At 38.0% G+C, this 23,330-nt stretch overlaps 1 protein-coding gene across 1 annotated transcript in view; it reads left to right on the forward strand.

The window, feature by feature from the left end:
* Positions 1-1,251: 1,251 nt before the first annotated feature.
* The window catches only part of man1a2 (mannosidase, alpha, class 1A, member 2), a 78,506-nt gene continuing 56,427 nt past the window's right edge, over positions 1,252-23,330 (forward strand). Inside the window, exons 1-3 of the mRNA XM_087803905.1 lie at positions 1,252-1,498; positions 4,476-5,024; positions 22,346-22,607. Coding sequence (XP_087660031.1) covers positions 4,711-5,024; positions 22,346-22,607 — 576 coding nt within the window. The 5' untranslated portion in view covers positions 1,252-1,498; positions 4,476-4,710. The remainder of the gene's footprint in view (positions 1,499-4,475; positions 5,025-22,345; positions 22,608-23,330) is intronic.

Raw genomic sequence — 23,330 nt, forward strand, 5'->3', positions numbered from 1 at the left:
TTCACTAGTTGATTCAGTACTCTGCAGCGAGAATTCTGAGCCGCTCTAGTAGAAGAACTCACATTTATCTAATCCTTAAAACTCTTCACTGGCTTCCAGTTTCTTTCAGGATCAACTTTAAAATTCTGGTTCTTACTTTCAGATCTATTCATGGTCAGGCTCCTCCTTACATCACTGATCTGATCCAGCCTTACACCCCAGCTCGGGCTCTGAGGTCTGTGGATCAGAATCTACTGATGGTTCCTGAACACGCTTCAGGACCAGAGGAGAGAAATCCTTCCAGACTGTTGCTCCTAAGCTTTGGAACGATCTTCTCTCTCTTTGCGCTTGATGGAGTCTACTGACTCCTTTAAGAAACATCTTAAGACATTTCTATTTGTTCAGGCTTTTCCTTTATTTTCTGGAACTCCTATTGTGTTATCAGTTTTATCTTGATCTTTTAAGTATAAACTTTATTGAATATTGTTTTGATTGTTAAAGCGCTTTGTGACCCTGATCTGGAAAAGCGCTATATAAATAAAAAATACTTACTTACTTACTTACTTATTATCTCATCATTATCGTATTTCGAGGTAAAAGCATCCCAATACTTATATCAAAATATGAAAAATAATCATGTCACCTCCAGGACTCTGTACAGAACAAACAAAATAAATCGTACGTATTTCACATTAAAACTATCTCAGTTTCAGTTTCAGTTTATTTAAAAGGACAATGTGCAGTTATATTAAAAAGATGCTGCACCAGATTTAGCACAATGCTACCTTCCATCTGTAGTCCTCAACAAAGATGCAGACAGTTTACATAATACATCACATACAAATAAATACACAATACACAAATACACAATAATATAGCAAAATCATTATACTTTAAGGGTAGATCTCATTGTTGGAAAAAATTCTGACGAGATAATAATATCTCAAGGTACGAGTTTGACTAAATATTAATATATAGCTGTCATACTAGATACGAGTATGACGAGTTATCTTGACTTTTAAAGTATATATTTTATTGAGTATTGTTGTGATTGTTTAAGAGCGTTGTGACCCTGGTCTGGAAAAGCGCTATATAAATACAAATTACTTACTTACTTACTTACAAGTATTTCACATTCACTAGCAAATCTTTATACTTTGATTGCATAGTTGGAATAAATCTCTCTCTTTTTAAAAAAAAATCTTAATTACACGCTTTGCTTTTGTCAGACGGTCCCTGGGCCACAGTAGTTGATGCTCGAGCAGCTCCAGTCTCTCAGTCCGTCACCGACGCTGCCGCCGCCGCCGCTGCCGCTGCCGCTGCTGCAGTCTCTCTCTCAGCGGAAAGTCTTCCCACATCCACCGGACCTGCTGCTGCTGCTGGGGCGCTATGATGTCCGTCTCTTGAAAAACGACGCCCCGAGGAAAACACGCCGTGGACATGAGCACGTCTGCCCGGGCGCCCGCCAGGACGATGGGGAACCGGAACCGTCACTTCACCGACGAGCAGACGAGAAAAGGTGGTGATGCGGAGATGCTAACGTTAGCCACACACAGCTAGCGGGGGTTTTTCTCGAGCCCTGTCTGTAAACCCCCCTCCACACACGGGACTCCCGGGAGCCTGTCAGCAGGACCGGGAGCACGATACCGGGATAGCTTTACAAACGAGGCTCGTATTTCGACTCGAATTTTACGCCTTTTTGGCTCCTCCGTTGAACAACCATTAGCTTCCGTTAGCCGTCAGTGCTAGCTTAGCATTAGCTTAAAAAATGAACTTGGTATTCCGTGTGACGTCACATCTCCATGCAGAAACCCGGCGGAAAACTACTGGATTCCGGCAAGAAAAACGGCAATAATCGCGATTTATTGTTGTTGTCTAGGCTCGGAGAGTGACTGGTGTGGTTGATCTTAAGGTTCCCGTTTCGATTCCAGACACCTTTTTTATGTTACGTGTCTCGGAGGAACCTTTAAAACTCCGACCGTTATTGATGGTTTCAGTGGAGCATCTTCGACATCTTTATAAGAAAGAAAACATATAATTGTGAATTAAAATAAAACGTATTTCATCGCTATTTAACAACCCAGTCATTCAGATGTATACAGTTACTGCCTGGTGATCATAAACAAGAGGAATATGAAAGTGAATGTTCCTTTTAAATCCACCCTCTGCCTGACTTGTTATTCCAATCGCCTCTTTTGCAGGTGGAATATCAACAAGGGTTCCCGCGGATCCTTGTAAAGTCTTAAAGTGATAGCTCAGCCCCAAATTTAAATTGCACTTATTTTCTACCCACCTTCATGTCGCCTAAAGGTTGGGAGTAAATCTGTGTCTTTTTGGATGTATAGGCAGAAGTTTAAAAACCATATGAACGTTGCTGACTTTTCCTCCTCCGAAAAAAAGACACTTAAAAACAAATAAATACCTCCATAATTCTCGTCTACAACTTGCCTCTTTTATAGAAGCTCGGACATGAGGAATAGTCCTGAAAAAATTACACCGGTCTATATTTTAAGCTTGTTTTTAGTGGAAGATCCAAGTTTTTTTCAGAGTAATTCCTCTCATGTCGAGGCCTCAAAAAAAGAGGGACGTTACAGACGAGCAGTACGGAGGTATTTGGATGTTTATTTTTGTGTCTTTTGAAGATGAAAAGTGAGCATCAGTGGCGACCATCATTTGTGGTCGTACATTTCTGCCTGTAACACCAATTGGATTACTCTTAAAAAAATAAAAATAAAAAGGCGAGTAGAAATAAGTTAAAATTAATCCATTTTATTTTTTTTATTTGAATGCTTTATTACGATGCGTAGTTCCAAAAGAAAATAAACTTCAGACAATTAAACAAAACCAATGAGATTAGAGGAACAAAGATGGCGATAGTAAGTAAGTAAGTAAGTCATTTTTATTTGTATAGCGCTTTTCCAGACCAGGGTCACAAAGCGCTTAAACAATCAAAACAATATTCAATAAAGTATATACTTTAAAGATCAAGATAAAACTGATAACACAACAGGAGTTCCAGAAAATCAAGGAAAAGCCTGAACAAATAAAAACGTCTTAATATGTTTCTAATAAAACAATAATGATATGAACCCATAAGTCCGAAGATTTAAAAGTAATAAAATTCATGAATCTAGAAACAAGGCCTTAATTGATATTAAAAATGTCTTGCATCATTTTCTTGACGTCTAAAAAATGTGAACACATTTTAAATAAAGTTTTTGTTCAAAAAATCTCAAAATAACTGGCAAAATTATGTGTATAAATTGACAAAGAAAATAGTGGAACCAGCAAAATTTTGTAGCAACTTTTGGAAATATATTTGAGAAACAAGGAATGTGTAAATTTTATGAGAATTTTCTGTCCAACCAACATTTTTTCGACTTGTGTGAGACAGGAAATTGTGCAAGATTGTTTTTTCAAACTCGTGCTCAATAGTTGACGTGTTTTTTTTGTTGCAATTTTGATTGATCGTCGAGTTGGTCTTCAACTTGATTTCCATTAGTTTTAAAAGCCCTGAATTCTAACTTTCCTTAAGCTGTAGCAACCTGATCAAGCGGCTGTCTGATGGAAACTAATGTCCCGTGCAGTAAGACGGTAATACAAAAAAAAATCTGCTCTCATTACTGGGAGCAGTTGTTTGGTGATTGATGGAGGATGTTACACCGACGCTTGTACAACATGTATCATTAGGGACGCCGGCGGGACTGAGAGCTTATGTGACTTTTTGTTGCTATGACGAGTCTGTTCTTGGCTCCTTCGTAAGTGATACCTGTGGTCTTTTTCATACCTGTCTTTCTTTAGGGGAGTCAAATGTCACTCCTTGAAATTTAAGCCATTTAGGACTTGTTGCTGTCGTAGAAAAAAATGTATAGGACTGGAGGGATACAATATTTCACTCTTTAACACGTACGTACATCAGAACAGGTCCTTCAAACTGTTGCTATCACAGCATTTGTACTGATATAAGTTAGTTATTTGTTCATGGGTTCATTGATTGTTTTTTTCTTTTACACTAGGATTCTGTTAAACATTTACCATACTTGACTTTAATAGATGATACACATTTTTCTGCACAATTTATACTTGTTGATGATTATTTAAATGCTCAAATTAAACTGAAAAAACCTCATGTCCACACACCAGTCGTTTTGATTTTAGACAAACTGTATAATTTCCATTTTAAAACCTAAACAAACGAATTGACACGCATGCACACAAACACTATAATCTACATGGTAAAGATTTGTTAAAATGCAACCAGCCTGTACTGGTTAAACATATATTCAACAAAAAAAACACAAGAATCATTTCACTTAAGTCTGACACAATAATTTTTAGAGCTGTCGACTGTAATGCAATTAATACCTATTGACTCTACCTTATGACGGCACACTCGTCAATGTGTGCAACTGCCGTCTCCACATTAACACCCTAAAGTCTAAAAAAAAAAGTTTTTTAACCTGATTTTCTTACTGCTTGTCATTTGGTTCCCACAGCATCATCATGACTCTCTCCTTTCCGACGAGCCAATCCATCCTTGAGGGACCCCTGCCATTTCTGATCCGTGGAATACAGGACGCAGGGATGAGATAATATCGCACAACAACCAGCCGGTGCATGCTGCTACAACGTCACCCGTGGCATTTATAGACCCACCCACTCAGGCCCCTTGACCCTGCCCCCCCCCCCCAACCCTCGCCTCCTGGTGAAGATAATTTCAACGGTCACAAGATGACCACACCGGCTCTCCTGCCGCTGTCGGGCCGCAGGATACCCACGCTGTCCCCGGGGGCCTCGTCATTCCCTCACCACAGGGCCACTTTGAGGCTTTCGGAGAAGTTTATCCTCCTCCTCATCCTCAGTGCCTTCATCACGTTGTGTTTCGGGGCCTTCTTTTTTCTCCCGGACAATTCCAAGCACAAGCGCTTCGATCTGGGCTTGGAGGACGTGCTCATACCCCACATTGACCCGCCCAAGGAGGGGAAGCACTCGTCCGGACAGGTCGTCATCCACGGACAGGGGGCACATGATGAGCATAGACACAGGTGAGAAGGAACTTTCCTCAATAATCTCTTCGACATCCTTGTTAATGATTATTCTGTGGAGGATTTCTCTCGCTGACAACTGCTCATCTTTGAATTAAATCTGCTGAGCTTTAAGGAGCCTACGCTTCTGTGAAGGACGTTTAAAGCATGTCACTCACGTTTGTTCTTTGCTTAAAAGGTGTGTACAAATGGCTTCTTGGCAAACGCCCTCTTTCCTAAAACCAAGGATACAAACAAACAAAATGAGTCATGAGAAAGCATGATTTCTGTTCGCATTAGTCAAACCTTTTTTTGTTTCTCCATCTTTATATTACTGGACTGTCAGAAAACCAATACCTAGTTTATACCAGCTGTGTAAAGATGCACTTAAATATCGCAATGTTTTGTCCCCTGATCCCAGATTTTATGTCAACAGTGTTGAAATTAAATGAAATATCGGTTGAATTTAAACCTCCGGCCACTAGTTGGCAGCATACGCTAGTTGAGCCAAAAAAATGAATAAATTGTGTTTACTAAGCTGTGACAGTTTTCCAACAACTAAATTCTTTATAAGAAATTCAATGTATTGTTGTTCCACTAGTATTTCAATTTAATGCAATATATCATATTGTTGCCCCTGTATCGTGCTGCGTATTGTTGTCACAGTTTTTTTAGCATTATCATGTAATCTTTTAATAATCTTTTTGCGATAAAAAACATAATAGAAAGTATATAACTGTTCTATTAATATTTTACAAAAGTGTTGCTAATTAAAGTCTCACTATATCCAGTGAAATTATGATGCTTCATATTATTGTTGTTATAATTGTTATATTCTTATTATTTTAGTTTTCCTTCAGGTATCATGTGCAAATAGCTTATTGTTGGAAGATTTTCAATATCTCCATTTGCTCAGGCTTGATTATTATTGTTTTTTTAATTTCTTATGGAGCAAACGTTTGGCATGAAATTACCTGTGTGGGGCAAAATCAGAATCCATTTTTGATCATGAAAATGAGGTGGTTTTGAGCATCTTAATTTAAGAACCTGTCATGAGGCAATAATTAAAACAATAAATAATCATTACACACCCTCTGAGCACCAGCCCACTGGTTAACTTAGGATTTACTCATGAGAATCAGGAAGTCATGAAGTGTGTTTCGAAAACAAAATTTGTGAAGGGTAATGCTGGCCGCCAGCGAAGCGGTTGAAGAAACTTTTCCAGATCGGTCTCCTGCATGCATGTGTGGGAGGTCATTTATTTCACAGAGTGCTTGGCATACTTTTCGTCTCTCACTGTTTTACACCAGCAAGCAGCCTTGAGCTCCCATAGATCCTGTGGTTTGGTAAGATTTTCCAAAACAAATCTGAGCTTAAGACCTTGTACAGAAACTTGTGTGTACAAACTTGTACAAAACTCTGCAGCGAGAATTCTGAGCCGCTCTAGTAGAAGAACTCACATTTCCCCGATCCTTAAATCTCTTCACTGGCTTCCAGTTTCTTTCAGGATCAATTAAAAAAATTCTCTCACTTTCAGATCTATTCATGGTCAGACCTTCCATCAGTGATCTGATCCAGACTTACACGCCAGCTCGGGCTCTGAGGTCTGTGGATCAGAATCTACTGATGGTTCCTGAACACGCTTCCGGACCAGAGGAGAGAAATCCTTCCAGACTGTTGTTCCTAAAAGCATTTATTTTAGCTGTACATTGTTTTTGTTTGTTAAAGCGCTTTGTGACTCTGGTCTAGAAAGACGCTTTACAAATAACGTTTGCTTACTTACTTACTTACCTGCTTTGGAAAAAAGATGCTCTTGGTCCCCTGAGATGCAAATTGAGATCAGAGTGTTGACCAGAGCAGATTTTTGTTTTTCATTAATGGTGTCTCTAATGAGTTTTTTAGGGTAACAGATGAATTCCTCTTGCATATCCACCCAGCAAGTGTACACTCTGTTCTTTTTCGTGTGTGAAAGTTCTCGGGTGCAAATTGAGTCCAGTGTTGTTCAAATAAATGACAAGAGCAACGACAGTATTTTTTGAAAACCTCTTTCAACAAATAAGAACTCAGGGATAAACTTCTGAATTCAAGAAATAAAAATATGGACAGTTAGTTTTGACAGAGATTTCTGAATCTATGCTATGTACGAGTGGATTTTCAGTTTGTCAGTTTACATATATTGGTGATTTTCATGCAATCCTACACATCTTTTCTTAACCTAATCCTACAAGATGGATAAAAAATAGCAGAGAAGAAAAATCCTATTGTTTCTGCCCCATATTTTAACGTTTCTTTCTCAGTAAACAAAACATTTGCTTCATAGTTAGTTGATGTTTTGGTTGTTATTACTGACTAATGTTATGTTATTGGTTTAGGTTAGGTAGAACTTTACTGATCCCTCAGGAGGTCTCCTTCGGGAAATGTTTTTTTTTCCAATTAGCCACAGCAAATACAGCAATTTTTCATAAAAAAAATAAAAAAATAAAATAAGAACAAGAACTAGGAGAAATAAAGAGAAAGAACAAGGTGATACAGTCTAAGTCTAAGATAAAGAACATTGATCAAAGAAAATAACAAAGGATACAAAGACTAACATAGAATAGAACATCATGATACTTTTTCTCCACTCAGTGTTTTTCCCTAGATGTTGTTGTCTTTGCCTTTATACTATTTCCTAGTTATCCTTAACCAAACAAGTCCTGTCCTACATTGTCCCTGTACCCTTATTTTTAGGATAAGCACCCCCATAAACGGGGCACTAGAATTGAGTATTGAAGTGTAGACGTGTGTCCATGTATTGGTTATTTACTGCAATATAAGGAGTGACAAATACCAACCCTAGTCCAGAAGCACCAAGAAATTATTTATCATAATCTGGCTCCATACTGTGTATTTGTTGAGACACGATGCTTATGGCCTGAATAAATACATGGACTGTCGGTATCGACCACTTTTTAAGATGAAAGTTCACATTTGAAAAGCAACAATTGCCTTCAGTTCCTCACCAAGTATGAGCAACTTCGCCGCTGCTTGTCAGAATAAACGGATTAGTGGTTTAGTAGTATCAGCCAAATGAAGATCTCTGAATTTTAGGATTGTGATCAAGGTTTAGCAATTAATCCATCAGTAATGAGCATTCACGCTGGGCGCTCGCCAAACTGCCCCGCAGATTCAACAGGCTTGCCATCTGCCACCAAATAAAAAATGTAATTTGGTCGGTGGAATGAGGTTTTAATCGGTGAACTATCAGTCTTAATGGAGACTAATCTTTCAGAACATACTTTGTCGGCTCAGGTGGACAGAAGTGTTTTTAAATAAACAAGTTTTTTTGTTTTCATTTCATCAACACTAGCGCTGGTCAGGGATTATATTGTGTGCTATAATCCCAGATGAAGGATTAGCCCTTTTGCGGTATCTTCACAAATGATGTGGAAAATATCCCTTTACAGATGTTATGTGAGCTCAGTTATCCTTCTACAGTTACAAGTTTTTTTGTCTCCTGCCTAATTGAATGTTCTTTAGGATGAATACTTGAGGGTTATTGTGCCTTTCTCAGATATCCATAGACCGTTTTCACTCGGTGTAAGATTCTCTGATTTGAAAGAGGAACTCGGTCTCTAGGGTGACAAGTTTGTCAGCAAACTGAATACAAAATGTTGCAAGAAGGGGTTTAAATGTCCACCTGTCACGACTCAATACTTCGTCACTTCATCCTGAGGCATGAAATTGTTCAACTAAATCCCTTTGTGCAAAGGATTTCACTCTCGAATTGATGACTGACCCAGTTTTTTTTTGTTTATATGTAACCAAAGTGGGAAAAAGTGGACGTTTTAACAACAATGCAGGAGTTCTACACAAGCATATTACAGAAAACTTTGTTGTACTCCACCCAAATGCTTATTCCTTTAAAAGAAACAGGCATTTTTATAATTCCGACTGACAAGTTTATTTATTTTGTTGTATTAAAGTCTGCAAACTATTGTTACTATTGATTGTGCTTTGCAAAAGTCCACAAATGAGGGAAGTTTAAAGGATTTTTTTTAACAATACGTTTTAGTGGAAAGTATTTTTGCTTTAGCCATTAATTGTTTAACAAAGCTGAGAAAATCATTGTCTTCAAATCAACTTTTTCTCATGTTCCAGACCCTTCAGAAAAAGGATGGTATTGGGTTTGAACATTCATAAGAAAATAGGTTTTTCTTGACTGGGGATTTTTTTAAAAGGGAGGTGTTGAGCAATGGGGATTTTATGTAAGTAGGTTATTTTTATTTGTATAGCGCTTTTCCAGACCAGGGTCACAAAGCCCTTAAACAATCAAAAAAATATTCAATAAAGTATATACTTTAAAGGGAAAGATAAAACTGATAACACAACAGGAGTTCCAGAAAATCAAGGAAAAGCCTGAACAAATAAAAACGTCTTAAGATGTTTCTTGAAGGAGTCAGTAGATTGAAACTTGACTAGTGCTGCTTGCATCATATGAAGCTACATGTTTGTCATAAGCTCAAAGTCAAAGTAATGACAAACATGTCTCGCGGTTTCCTTTCAGATGTTTGTGCAGCTGCTGAATGACAGATCCTGCTTCAATGCACACATTCTACAGCATTATTATTCAGTTCCTTTTTTCAATTATCCTGCCTTTTTGTGGCTTTTTCTGCAGTTTTTTTTGCCCCCCCCAGGTAATTGTCTATTGTTGTATAGTAGTGGTAAAAACATTCTGTGCTGCTAAAATAATTAAATATATTTTTTAACAATTATTATTGAGGTAAAACAACATTTTTTCGTCAAAATTTCCTGTTGTTGTAAATGTAAGAAGAGAGCGACCAGGTTTAGTTTCCTGAAGGAAAGTCACAAATTCAATCTGATTAATTGTATTTACATTAACACCCAAAGCCAACGGTGTCAATTTCTCAGGTCGTGTCATTGTTCCGTTGTCATAGCTAGCATGTCGGCCATTAGTTTTGTAAGGCAAATCATTTTCCTTTCGCTCTTTGATAACGGCTGTAAATCCACATCCAAGGCGTCCGGGTCGCACCGTGCCTGCACCAGTGTCCCCTTATTTATCATAGTTAGATCCCATCTTGGATATAATTCTGAGCCTCCATGCTTCAGTCGCCTGCCAGCCTCAATTTGAATGTCTAGCACTTGCTTGTTGAGATGTATGTGAGACTTTACTCTCACAATCCCCAGGTGCTTTAGAAGGAGCTACTAGCCCTGCACAGTTGCAAATGTCAATCTGGATCAATTTGAATGGAAGCAGGATAGTAGTTTGTGGACAGCATGACTCGTGACTCCCTGGCTTGCTTCTTTTTAGCCTTCATGTGGTCAACTTTGCTCTCAGGATAATTAAAATGATGTTAACGTTTAGTTTTTATGCCTCTGAACTTTTATCAATTCACAATTATTGTGATTATTATGCTTTCATTTACTTAAGATTTTTACAAATTGTCCTTTAAGACATGCATAGTTTGCTTCACACACTTGAGATACTGATCTGGGAAAAGGAGTATCTGCATGACATTTACACAGTTTTGTAGGCAGTAATTTACGAGCCAATTGATGGTTTTCAAGAACATGCTGTACTGTGAACATGTATTTGACTTGTTGCAATTGGTTACAGTTTTAAGTTGACATTTTAACCACCAAGGGATTGTCTTCGAAGGGTAGTTTGTGAAAGGGATGAAAGAGAATATAGTTGTCCAACTTTATATCGAGAAAATGTTTTTATTGCAGGAAATATGTCAGCCTGAGGGACACTTTTCTGGACAACGGATCTGCTCTTGTTATTTTAAAAGCTTTCAGACAGTGTTTGGTTGTCACTGAAGCGGGTTCCGACCCAACCGTGGTTCTTTTGGCTCAAAGAAATTGGAGCTAATGTTTGTTTGATACAGGCTGGGTGACGGAAAAAAACGTCATTTAGTTTCGTGTCTTTAATCTTGCAAGAACCAGCATGGATGTTATTATGATTTAAACGAGGAAGTCTCTTCTATATTCATTGTGTACTGAACTAAGTCCACTCATGTTGTCATCTATTTACGATAAGAGGTACATTTGGTTTCCTGAAAAGAAATGTTCCTTTAAAATTCCAGGATCACCGTGTTCTCTATATTCTTTTCGTAAAATTTCACAAGATGAAGGGTTTCCATTCAATATCAGAAATCTCTCTCTGGGGCCAAGAACTGAAAACAACATCTATTGAGAGAAGCATTTTTGACATGTATTTTTTGTTGTTTTTCTGTCTTGAGCAGCCCATTGATATGAACTTGCAGTATGTCAAGGGAACAAATGGCTTTGCTGTGAGAAGTCTAGAGAATGTGATCAAGGCTTATCTCCTCATTCACACCGGTACTAAGATCTTTTCGCAGCATCTCATTTCCTTGTCTCTCGATCGTGTTTAGTTTTGTTTTTTTTAAATCTTTTTACTGGTGTTCCCGAGCACAGACCCAGCTGCAGCCTCTCCCACTTGCTGAAGATCCATTCTTTTGTAACCTCACGTACAATGGAGGAGATCATACGCGTTAGTGGCTCGGTCTTCTTGTTTTCTACAACTTTTGTGAGGGTTTGTACACTCTGCAGCCAGTGATGAAGTTATGAAGGTCTTAAGTATTGTGATTAAGATGAGTTGTATAATATGTTTACATCTTAAATGATTGACAACTGAGCACTGCTGACTCGTGCGGTGTCACATCTACTCTAGCAAACTGACACACTATAGAGAATGAAGAAGTGAAATCTGTAACAGTCTAGTTTTTAGCCAAATCCTTCCTTATAATTTGGTTAAATATAAAGTGAAACCGAACGACTAATCTAAAGACTTGTTTTTAAATAGACACAAATGAGTGTATGTTTTCCATCTTCACTGCCTGACTTCCAAGTTGGCAGCACATCGTTTCTGTTTAAAGCTGAAGGGCAAAGGATTTATTTAAATTAAACCCATCTGCTAATGCCGAATCATCAGGTTTTAAATTATTTATTCTAGACAAAGGCAACAGAAATGTGCTGTGGGCTAACACTGGGAACATTTAATGCAATTTACTGGTTATGAAACACTTGAATATCTTATTCAAAATGATTGGATAAGCTGATTTAAGTCTTTACCTGTATAGCTATACATCTCTTACTGTGAGAAGAAAGTGTTGAAGATGTTATAATATCTTCATAGACTCAAACATTTGTTTTTTTTTGGTGACTTGGAACATTTTATTTTGTATAGCTTGAAGACCAATATACAATCTCTAAACTTCATTAGAGAAAACACCATCCATTTAGAAATGATTCCCCTGTTAAAGTGCATGAATATTCACATTATGCTTCTTTGAAGTTGGAAAAGCGCTATATAAATAAATATTACTTACTTACTTACTTACAAAAGAGCACCAATGGCTGCCTCGATGATGTTGATAGGGAAGTACAAAGTAGGTCAGAAGGAACCGGATCGAGTAAAAAAGCCTATGACGGAGTTTCCTAGAAACTGTGGAAGTGTGTCAGTGTCTGAAGCAGCACATATCGATGCTCCAGACATCTTCAAAGAATAAAAACCTCAACATGTAAATGATACCAAATAGGAGATGGTTTGGCTGACTGGAAACTATCTGGTATCACAACAGTTAAATGTTTCTACTGTAACTACAGTTAAGGATAATCTAGCCTTTGCTAACGTTAAACGTCTCTTTCTTCGTAATTTTCCAAAATTTTAACTTGTTGTTTTAGCTTAAATACTGCAGCATAGCGACAATAGAGCACGCTAGTGATGCTAACAAGGTTGTCACTGCCTAAAAGAGTTGGTCTGAGCAACATTACTTAAAATGGCAGCGAAAGATCCAATATTGGCCCCGATCCTCTTTAAACCTACAAATGTATTTTAGATAAACCAGAATATTACTTAAAATAACCATCGTCTGTGAAGGTTTTTGACTTTCCATTGCACTGATGGATGTTTTTGTATCGCTCATTAAGTAAAGAATGCAAAAAATTTCCTTTGAAAGTTTATCACTTTATCAAAAATAAACCTTTACATTTGATGCAGCCCATAGATATAGACAACGTTTTCTGTTTTAGTGTAAGTATATAAGTAATAGTCATTTGTAAAGTGCCTTTCTAGACCAGGGTCACAAAGAACTTTAACAATAAAAACGATTTAACACAGTTAAAATATATACTTTAAAAGGCAGAGACACATACAGACAAACACAGTGACATCGTTTGAGTTCCTTTTTTCCTCCTCACAGGTTGGTTTGTGCCTCCGTAACTTTTATTTAAGTGATACCAGCGCAGGTCGCTCTCTTATGTGCGACAGGCAGCATTCTGCTCGACGGCTCAGAACACAACTGTCGTTCGAGGCAGCAGTGAAGCAAAGATGGTGGGAAAAGAGAATGACTTTTCAGTCGAGAGGCTTTTCATCATCTCTGCCGAGGGCTAGTCGACCCGGAGTGAAAACAAGTGATGTTTGCATTTGCGTGCGATGGAACAACAAAACCCTCGGCGTAAATGTTGACTATAAACGTTCACACCCAGTTGTTCACACACGTCCACGGAAACTCATCGAAACCACCGACCATGTATATTCAGAACACAATGTTCTGGATATGTTCATGTGAGATATACAAAATAGATGGGCAGTATCTATGAGGTTAAGTGTTTTTGTTACTTGCTGGTGATTCTCTTGTGTTTTGGAACAGTTGATACAGAAAGAATAACGTTTTTTTTAATCGAACTGTGTATTAATATTTTGGCTCTTTCTTACGCCGAGCAGTACTTTTTTATGTTTGACAAAGCACATCGCATATTCCCTTTTAGGTATAAACTGTCCATAATCCTGCATACTTCTGTCACTTTAATCTTGACACTCCTAATTTAAAATTGATAAAGATGATTAATTAAAGCCTCTCTGAGCTACACCGTACAACTACACGAGAAATTCCGCTTTATTATTTATACTTTTAGATAAATATGTCAATAAATAAGAAATGATGCATTTACTTGATCCATATGAAATGATCAATCCAAAGCTTTTTAAGAGCAGATCTTAACAGTTTGCTTCTAATCAACCAAACTTCCATTTTTCTTTCTCATAAATAATGTCATCATACTATCCATCTAGATACTCTTAGTGTCAAGAGAGTTCAACCTGGTGGAAATAATTTACACGCTTTTTTTTTGCCTGATGATTACAATTTTGCAGACAGGGCTGACATTTGTGCTACTTTGTTTTAAGTTATTTATTTAGTAGTATCTTGTGTCTATGCTTTTTTTTCAAGTCACTGTGTTTAACGCAGGACTTTTTTTTTTCTTTGAATGGTTGTATCAGAAATGACTGAAATGTGACAGATCTCACTTCACTGTGCCACAGTTAATGTAATAGTTTAAAATGCAGTAGTAGATTTCTCCTGCTCATACTGTGGCCATAGACGAACAAATGAATGACAAATATGCCATAGCAACAGAGTAATGGGTGAAAAAAAACTTGCATGAGGACATCAAATGAGTGCTTTGTCACCCGTGATGTTGCTATTGCACGTCTACTCTTGTTGCCATGGTTCCATTTTTACAAAGTCCTTAATGCCACGGCGTGTACCACCAGACTTGTGTTGCCACCGTTTCGTCAAGCAGTTGCTATGGAAAGACCATGACTGTGCAAAGCATCAGATACTCTTGTGTCGGCGACTGAGGAATTCTTTTGTTATAAAAGACGGTGGTCCTGCCATTAAAGCTGACTTTAACTTGTGCATTAATTATTCATATGATTAAATTACCTTTTACAAAAGTGCAAGTGTTATATGGTTTTACACAGAAATCGATCGATACCAATTTCCTTCTTGTCTTGTATCTGAAGGTTTGGTGCAAGACGATTTTAAAAGTTTAATTTACTTTAAACGTAGCTTAACATGAGGAAATGCTTGGAAATTAATTCTGGGTTATAGTTATTTGTTCTTTTAGACATTAAAAGGAATTTTTCAACGCCGATATGTACCTCATGCTGCTCTTTTAATAAACATTTGCAATGTTGCTTAAGGCTGGCATTTATGATGCAATTACAAACATTTAATTTGGAATTCAATCAATTAAAAAAAAATCTCAATAATGTAACGATAATAGTCTAAATACGGATATTTGCAAAAGCATTCGGAGGTGATGTTGAACAGAAGTGAGGAGCCCGAGGTGATCACATCATTGTTCACTTCTGTCTGTACTCGTCTTAGGTGGCATTTCAGCCGACTGGTAATTGTCATAATGACATGTTTGACATTTGGGGGTACAAATTGAATCGGCAACAACCCCAGGGTGAGACCGATAATGACTGGTGTAAATGGAAGACAGGGGGGGTGGGAAGGGCGAAGGAAGCAAAATGTGTCTTTCTCCGTGGATTTAGCTGGAAGGCATGTAAGCACTCAAACAATTTGAAGGTTACTGTCGGTTACACCACAGATTTACTGTTGTCGTTATTGTAGTACACTTTACTCAAAGCCCTTCTGTAGCCCCCACTCTTGATCCATCGGGGATTAGTGTGATGCTTGGATTGAAAGTTTGTTGTTGTGATTGTGTTTTGTTTGAGCTGTTGCCTTGAGTGGATTGAACAGAACAAGAAATCTATTCTTTATCTAAACGTCATTAATCTTGGATGACAATACCGAAATAATAGCCGAGGCGGTGGAAACAATAGATGGTATTGTGTATTGATGGAAGTATGTGTTTTGCTGTGTGAACTGAGAAATGTTGTAACTTGGGGTGTTTTCGAAAAATATTGATCGTGGTATTCTTCTCACAATACAATAAATTCAATTTTATTTTAAGTGTAATATCAATACAAAGTTATCTCAAGACACTTTAAAGTTTGAAAAAGACTTCATTGGAGAAAAGCCAAAACAATGGTTTCATAATTATTTTTCATATTTGGCTTAGAAATAGTATTTTATGTTGCCATAGTTCTTTTATGGTTTAAAGTTAAGTAAATTGTTTAAATGAAATGTATTTTATTTACAATTATCATGAAAATATTCACTCTGTTCATCTTTAGATTGGGTTTGAGTCCCACTCGTTGGATATTTTAGCCTCTAATTTTGATTAAATTCACATTTTTTATGTGTCCTTCCATAGATGAATTCAGTGCAAGTCATCAAACTTTCCGGTGATGACAAAAGTATTGTAATAATTGTGTTGTGTTGTAAAAAGAAATGTGTGTGGTTATGAACAATTCCCAATATATTTATAAATATATATTTCGATTTTTTGTATTGCCTTAAATTTCTCATTTATTAGTAAATTACATGCTGTAAAAGGTGTGAGTGGTCTAGAGGTTGGTAAATAGTACTATCATGCAGGGGGTCAAAGTTCACTAGCTGAGAAGGAACAATTCTAAATCACGGATGTTGATTTTGGAGATGTCTTGAACTGAGTAAACGCTTCTTTTTAGGCTACAAAATCAATTGGCCTCTTTTAAAGGAATGCACTTAATCTGTGCTCCAGACAGAAATATCAATGTTAAGAGTGGAACGATTTCATTTTATTTGACGACATTGTTAAGCCTCTCATAAATAAATAAAAAATCCCGGTGGCTAATAATGTCTGCCTCATTTAGACGAACACAAGCTGACAGACTATCAATGGCTGCAGACATTAGGGTCCTCCAAAATAACCATCCAGTCAACAGCTCAGTTGAACAGACTCGATAAAAAAATGAACAGTTTGCACGGAGGGAGGATTTATTCCCGGGCTGTTATGTTATGCTACATTAATTTTAAGTGAGTGTATATGCAGCACAATAATCACCCATTAAAGCCGTCTGTGCTGAAACTGTGCCGAGACTCGCTCACACCACCAGCACCGTCTACACACACTTTTGAACGCATGTTGCTGTGAAGCAGTTTTCTCACGCCATAGGTGTGCGGAACACAAATTGAACAATCGAAGAACCTTGCCAGCCCTAAATGGAACAATACAGCTCCATGTTACATGTGATGGATTAGCATTCTTCTATCGTGCAATCCGCACTGCAGGATTTGTTGGAAACCATTACAGTCATGCATGCTCGGCTGCATGAATATTTATGACGGGTTTCCTTGGTGATGTTGCGTAATTCAGAAGCTGTTTATTTTGGTCTGTTGTTTTATCCACATTCTGAAAGTGCGTTTGTGTCATGTTTTCTTTAAGGGCTGCATATTGAGTCTGGTGAAACGATGCGTAACACGACACATGGGCAACAAGAGGATTTGTTGTAATACTGTAGTTATAAAGATATATTTGTAGTATTGTCGAGTACTTGTGTGGTGCAGAATTTACAGACCACATGACTCTTGTCGAAGTCATAACTGTTTTCATTTGTATTTAAATTTGCATGCCCAAACATCAGCTTTAAAAGCTGCTGGAGTCCAATGTATCCTCCTGTCCTCAGTCATCGCAGGACTCTTTTGGGATTTCCTTGTTACTTTAGCTACTGAGGGCTTAATGCTGCCATCTAAAAGTTGAATTGCAACACAAAAATGAACTAACTGTGAATATTTGCATGTTAATTGCTAATAAATACTTTATGCACACTTTATTGAATATGAAGTATTAATCATAAAATAACTACCATCATTATAAAATATGATTTTTAAGGCCAGAACATTTTATTTTGAGGGATAAAATCAATTCGATATTGTCAAAAATATATTTGATATTTAAACGTTTAATATTTATTCTTATTTATTATAAAAGTATTAGGTTTTTTAGCTATGCAACTAATCAAACTGTAATCTTTGCGGGTGTGGACAGCTTTTATTTTGCAACCTTAAGATTCCGTTTTAAGGTAATTGTTTTTAATTTGAGCGACGTCTGAGTCACCGTGCAGCTCAGTGGAAAGAATAAATCACTTCCTGCACAGCACACCTGTCTTAACAGGTCATCTGCGCGCCGGGCTTTATTTAGCCGGTCTCGATTGATGGCCCCGTGAAGAGTCGCAGACCTGATACAAGCAGGAAGTGAGTTGTTAGTGCCAGCTCGCGACGGCTGATTTAAGTGCCCAGATCTTTTTTTTTCAAGCCAACTTCAGGTCTTGACAAAAGCTCTTCTTAAAGCCATCCAGAATGAGTGAAGATTATTCCTGCAATCCTTAAATGTTGTCTACAGGAAATCCACTTCAGCCCCTTTCAAATCCTATAAACTCGATCTACGAGTGGTGTTCATTGTCGCAAACATTCTAATGACACATTGTGTCGTGTGACTCACGGTTCTAAGCTTGTATTTCCATGAGGGTTTTGGTGTAATTGAAACAATTCTCGACTAGCGCTCTTTTTTTTTTCCTTCAGTGCCCCGTGGCTGGAACATTTAAACGCTGTAGAGCAGTAAGTGTAGCGACTTCATTTAATGCTTTACTTAAGCGATTAAACCCATTACGTGAAACCCTTTGAACTTCTTCTGTGTGTGGAACATGCTTTTTGATTAAATATGTCATGCCTGTTTACTTGCATGTTATTTTACATGTAAAACGTAAGCGTTCCTGTACAGTTTTGCTTCTTCTGTAACCTAGTTTTTTCTAACTTTTGGAAACGCAACATGGTCAAAGCGATCAGCAATTACCATATATTTGGTCAAATTCATAATATACTTGTCTGAAAAAATAATTGCATTTAACGTCAGCATTTTACGAAGTAGCTATTGTGCATCTGGAGATATAGAACCATTATTTACCGTATTTTCCAGACTATAAGTCGCAGTTTTTTTCATAGTTTGTCCGGGGGTGAGACTTATACTCTGGAGCAACTAATGTGTGAAATTATTAACACATTATTACCGGTATATCATTTCACATTTTCGACGTAGAAGAGGAAGCGCCGCATCTTCTACCTCCGGAGTTAGTTAGTTGTTTAAAAGTGACACCGAGGATGAAGTTTTCATTGGATTTTAGTTATTAGGAGTTACACGGATGGTTTGGTAAACTTCTTAGCATGTTGTTTATGCTATAGTTATCTGAATAACTCTTAATATGTTATGTTAACATACCAGGTTCTCAGTTGTGTCATGTAACGTAACATACAATTATTCAGCCTGTTGTTGCCTCTATTCTATTTTTATTTTAAATTGCCTTTCAAGATGAAATGTCTGTTCTTGGTGTTGGATTTTATCAAATAAATTTCCCCCAAACATGCAATTATACTCCAGTGCGACTTATATATGTTTTTTCCTTCTTTATTATGCATTTTATGGCTGGAGCGACTTGTACTCCGGAGCGACTTATAGTCCGGAAAATACGGTAGTTCTTTGGAACCCAATATAGATCACCGACATAGCCAGTGGTAAACTGGACAGAAATATGTTTTTGTCTTGTTCGTCCGGGTAACGCTTTTCCAAGAAGTTCCAATTAGTTTCAAAGAACTGGTCTCGTCCTCTCGGTCGCTGAGCTCCCTCCCGAGGAAATTCAAAAACATCCGCATCCAGGCTCAGGCGATGGTGACACCTCACTTTGACAGTAAGAGCTAAAGACACCTTCTACGGCTAATGACCCTCGAGAGGTGAATCACCCTGATGGGTTTCTATGACCCGCACACACACCTGGCCCTCACACACCACTTATTTGGAACTGAAAAAGCCTCTCGGTCGAGAGGTGGAACGTCTTCCCCGATGCTCTACACAGTCCCGATGCCCTACTTCGGAACTCCTTTGATACATTTATTTACCTCGAGGCGGCGCGTCTGTCGTTTTAAAAGAGGAAACCAACTTTATATCCAGCTTGGAAAGTGCATGTGTCAAGCTTTTGCTCCAGATGTCCCATTAAAACAGCTTTCAGACTGCAGCTGACAGTGTAAGATGCATATATATGTATAAACAAACAATCATGTGCAATAATCGGAACATGTTTTTTGAGAGTCTTGAAACAACTTTGTTCTGACAAGTAGGATTTGGGAAATAAGATTATATGAAAAACGACAATCTTCACTATGATAGATAATGTTTATTTTGTGAAATGTATGTATATTTTTTTATATTTTCTCACAGAAAATAGATGTAGAGTCTGGAAAAGAGTGTCCTAATACAAGATGTTTTTGGAAATATTCAATGGCACATTTTCAGTATATTGATAATTATGCTAAAAGGTTCCTTTTGAATTAAATACAAGTAAAAAAAAAAAGTCTAAAGCAGTTGTTGGTGTAATGATGAGCTCCTGCCATTACCGTGTGATTATTGCTGCTCACGTCTCACCAGTTGCTGGAATCAAATACAAATGTTAAATTAGTTGATTACTTTTAATGGCTCCCACCGGGCGTCGCAATGATTCATCCTAATAAGAAGTGCTGAGAGATAATTAGAATTATTATCTGTAAGGTTCAGGTGTGACTTTTCTTTGAATCCACATTAGTTTCAGGGAGTGAAGCTGTGATAAATAAAAGTAGCTATTGGCAACTAAGAACTCCCGGAAGTCAAAAACTATTCAGACTGTCAATGTTTCTCTTTTTATAGAAACATAATTAATTTGACCTGAACTCGATTCATCATTTTTCTGCCGTGACTTCTAGCAAGTGAGGTTTTTATCGCATTCCCTGAGAGGCTCTTTTTTCGTTCTTCACCCAGATTCACACGAGTTGGAGTCGTGTCAACAGCCAGCGGCATGTAACGCCATGTGAAACCACAGATAATGTTTCTTTATCTCCCTCGACTGAATCGCCTCTTCACGGTCTTCACCTGTTCCATTTCCTGCCGCTGAGAGGCCGACTCAAGACGTGCTTCCCCTCAGAGGCGGCAGCTCTTCTCATGATGGTTTTTGTGTCGGCAACAACAAGTCGAAACTTAATTTGTATTAATGCACACTTAAAATATTTTTTTAAATGCGACGCTGTTTATGATTGCAATGCGCACCTAGCTTAAGGGCTTGCATAGTTCAAAGCTGTAATGAAAAGAAAAATAATTTGATTTATCATGATTTTTATTATTTCCTAAGGTGTGTTTGATGATTATTTGTATCCACCTTTATTCTTGTTTTGAACATGGACCTAGTTTCAGATTAAGTCAGGTTTTAGAATTCAAAAGCAACATCAATCAATGTTGTGACACTTTATTCCCTCAACGCGATCCGTCTTGGTAGACTCTTAAAGGGCAACGGTGTAGAAAAAGGTCGGCCATAAAGTATACTGTAGTCGAGTGGCATAAAGTACAGTGACCTAAATTGATGTTTAAATGCCCCTTCATAAGGATACTTGATGTATACTATGTCACAGCCTTGAATTGTGACCTGAAAGCAATATTTTCTTCTCTGAAACTGATAATGACACGTTACTGTGTTTTTTCTTTTGCAAAAAATCATTAGAAATAAAAACTCAATATTAATACATGTAGCAAAGACTAGGAGTTATTTTGGAGGGTGATACATTTCTTAACAAGAAGGATCCGTCTCACCTGCAGTCAATACAAAACTCTGCAGCGAGAATTCTGACCTGCTCAAGTAGAAGAACTCACATTTCTCCGATCCTTAAAACTCTTCACTGGCTTCCAGTTTCTTTCAGTATCAACTTAAACATTCTGGTTCTTACTTTAATCTGATCCAGCCTTACACCCCAGCCCGGGGCTCTGAGGTCTGTGAATCAGATTCTACTGATAGTTCCTGAACTTCCGGACCAGAGGAGAGAAATCCTTCCAGGCTGTTGCTCCTAAGCTTTGGAACGATCTTCCTCTCTCTTTGCGCTTGTTGGATCTACTGACTCCTTCAAGAAACATCTTAAGATGTTTTTATTTGTTCAGGCTTTTCCTTGATTTTCTGGAACTCCTGTTGTGTTCTCAGTGTTATGTTGCATTTTAAAGTATTGTTTTTATTGTTTAAGCGCTTTGTGACCCTGATCTGGAAAAGTTCTCTATAAATAAAAATTACTTACTTACTTACTTACATTTACCACTCATTATATAGGTACTAGTACTATAACATATTTTAGGACACAGCCTTTCATCTTTTAAATATCTGCATTAAGTGCCATTGTGTCAAGAGAAGTAGATATGGACAGTGAGTCAAAAACAAGTTCACATTTATTTTATCTCATTTAAGTTCGGGACAAAGATGGATGACAAAGTATTTTAGAAAAATGACATGTTCATCACCAACATGCACCGTGTTAGAAAAGAGTACTTTTGTTCGAGTCGATGCTCTCAGATCTACCGAGCTCGGCTATTTTCGACCACCAAACGTAGAAGCTGAGGAGTAATGATTCTCCGAAAGGTCTGCTCCCGCTCTCAATAAATTCTTAATAACCGGCGACTGACTTTCACGCCTTCCCTCGTCGTGCGTCTGGACTCTCGGTGGTGTGCGTGCACTCGCGCTCGCTCGGCGTTTTCGCTGTGTTGTAATCGTGCCGCTTTGTTCTACCTGTCAATCCCACCCCCCACAGGGAGGAGGAGGAGAGCCTGAGGGACAAGATCCGGGCGGACCACGAGCGAGCGCTGCAGGAGGCCAAGGAGAAGCTCAGGAAATCACGCGAGGAGCTGCAGGCGGAGATTCAGACGGAGAAAAACAAAGTGATGGAGGACCTGAAAAAGAAGGACGCGGGGCCCAAGCCCTTGCCGCCCGTCCCGATGCCCAAAGTGGTCGGAATCAACGACGGCGAACCGGTGGAGCCGGGCGTCAAAGAGAAGCGGGACAAGATACGAGAGGTGAGACGAACGACGTTGTTTGTCTTGATCACAATTACACAAACCATTAAAAGTATTTATTTTTTGAGGTTCATGAGGTTTGCCTCATGAGCTGTAAATTGCTGTTCCGTGAAAACGACTTTACATAAATCAGCTAATATCATCGGAATAATAGCCTTTTAGTTGGTCGCGCTGCACTGAATATCTAGTGCGATCTGCTGGTGTCGGTGCCAGCTCTTATTGAAGGCAACAGAGGGCCAGACAGAGTGCCTGTGCAGAATGCAGATGGTGCTATCTCTGGTCCTGCTCTCCACAGGCACCGAGCCAACCTTAAGACCGTCTCCCTCAGTCAGCTCATCCCCCTCTTTTCGCTCCTTCCTTCTTGCACGATTGTCCAATACGATCAATCCACTCTTTTCATTCAAACCCAACTTTTGAATCTATTGTATTTTCTTATACCATGTAGTTGTTGTTGTACACAGTGAACTAACAGTATAACAAAAACGACCAGTGCAACAAGAATAACAGATATTTGAAGTGAAGTATTTTGAAGTTAGAAAAAAATTTATAAAAGTATTCGATATGTAAGTAAGTAAGTAAGTAAGTAAGTAATTCTTATTTATATAGCGCTTTTCTAGACCAGGGTCACAAAGCGCTTAAACAATCAAAACAAAATTCAATAAAGTATAAACTTTAAAGATCAAGATAAAACTGATAACACAACAGGAGTTCCAGAAAATCAAG

Source organism: Callionymus lyra, chromosome 12, assembly GCF_982586985.1.
Source record: "Callionymus lyra chromosome 12, fCalLyr1.hap1.1, whole genome shotgun sequence".
NCBI lineage: Eukaryota > Metazoa > Chordata > Actinopteri > Syngnathiformes > Callionymidae > Callionymus > Callionymus lyra.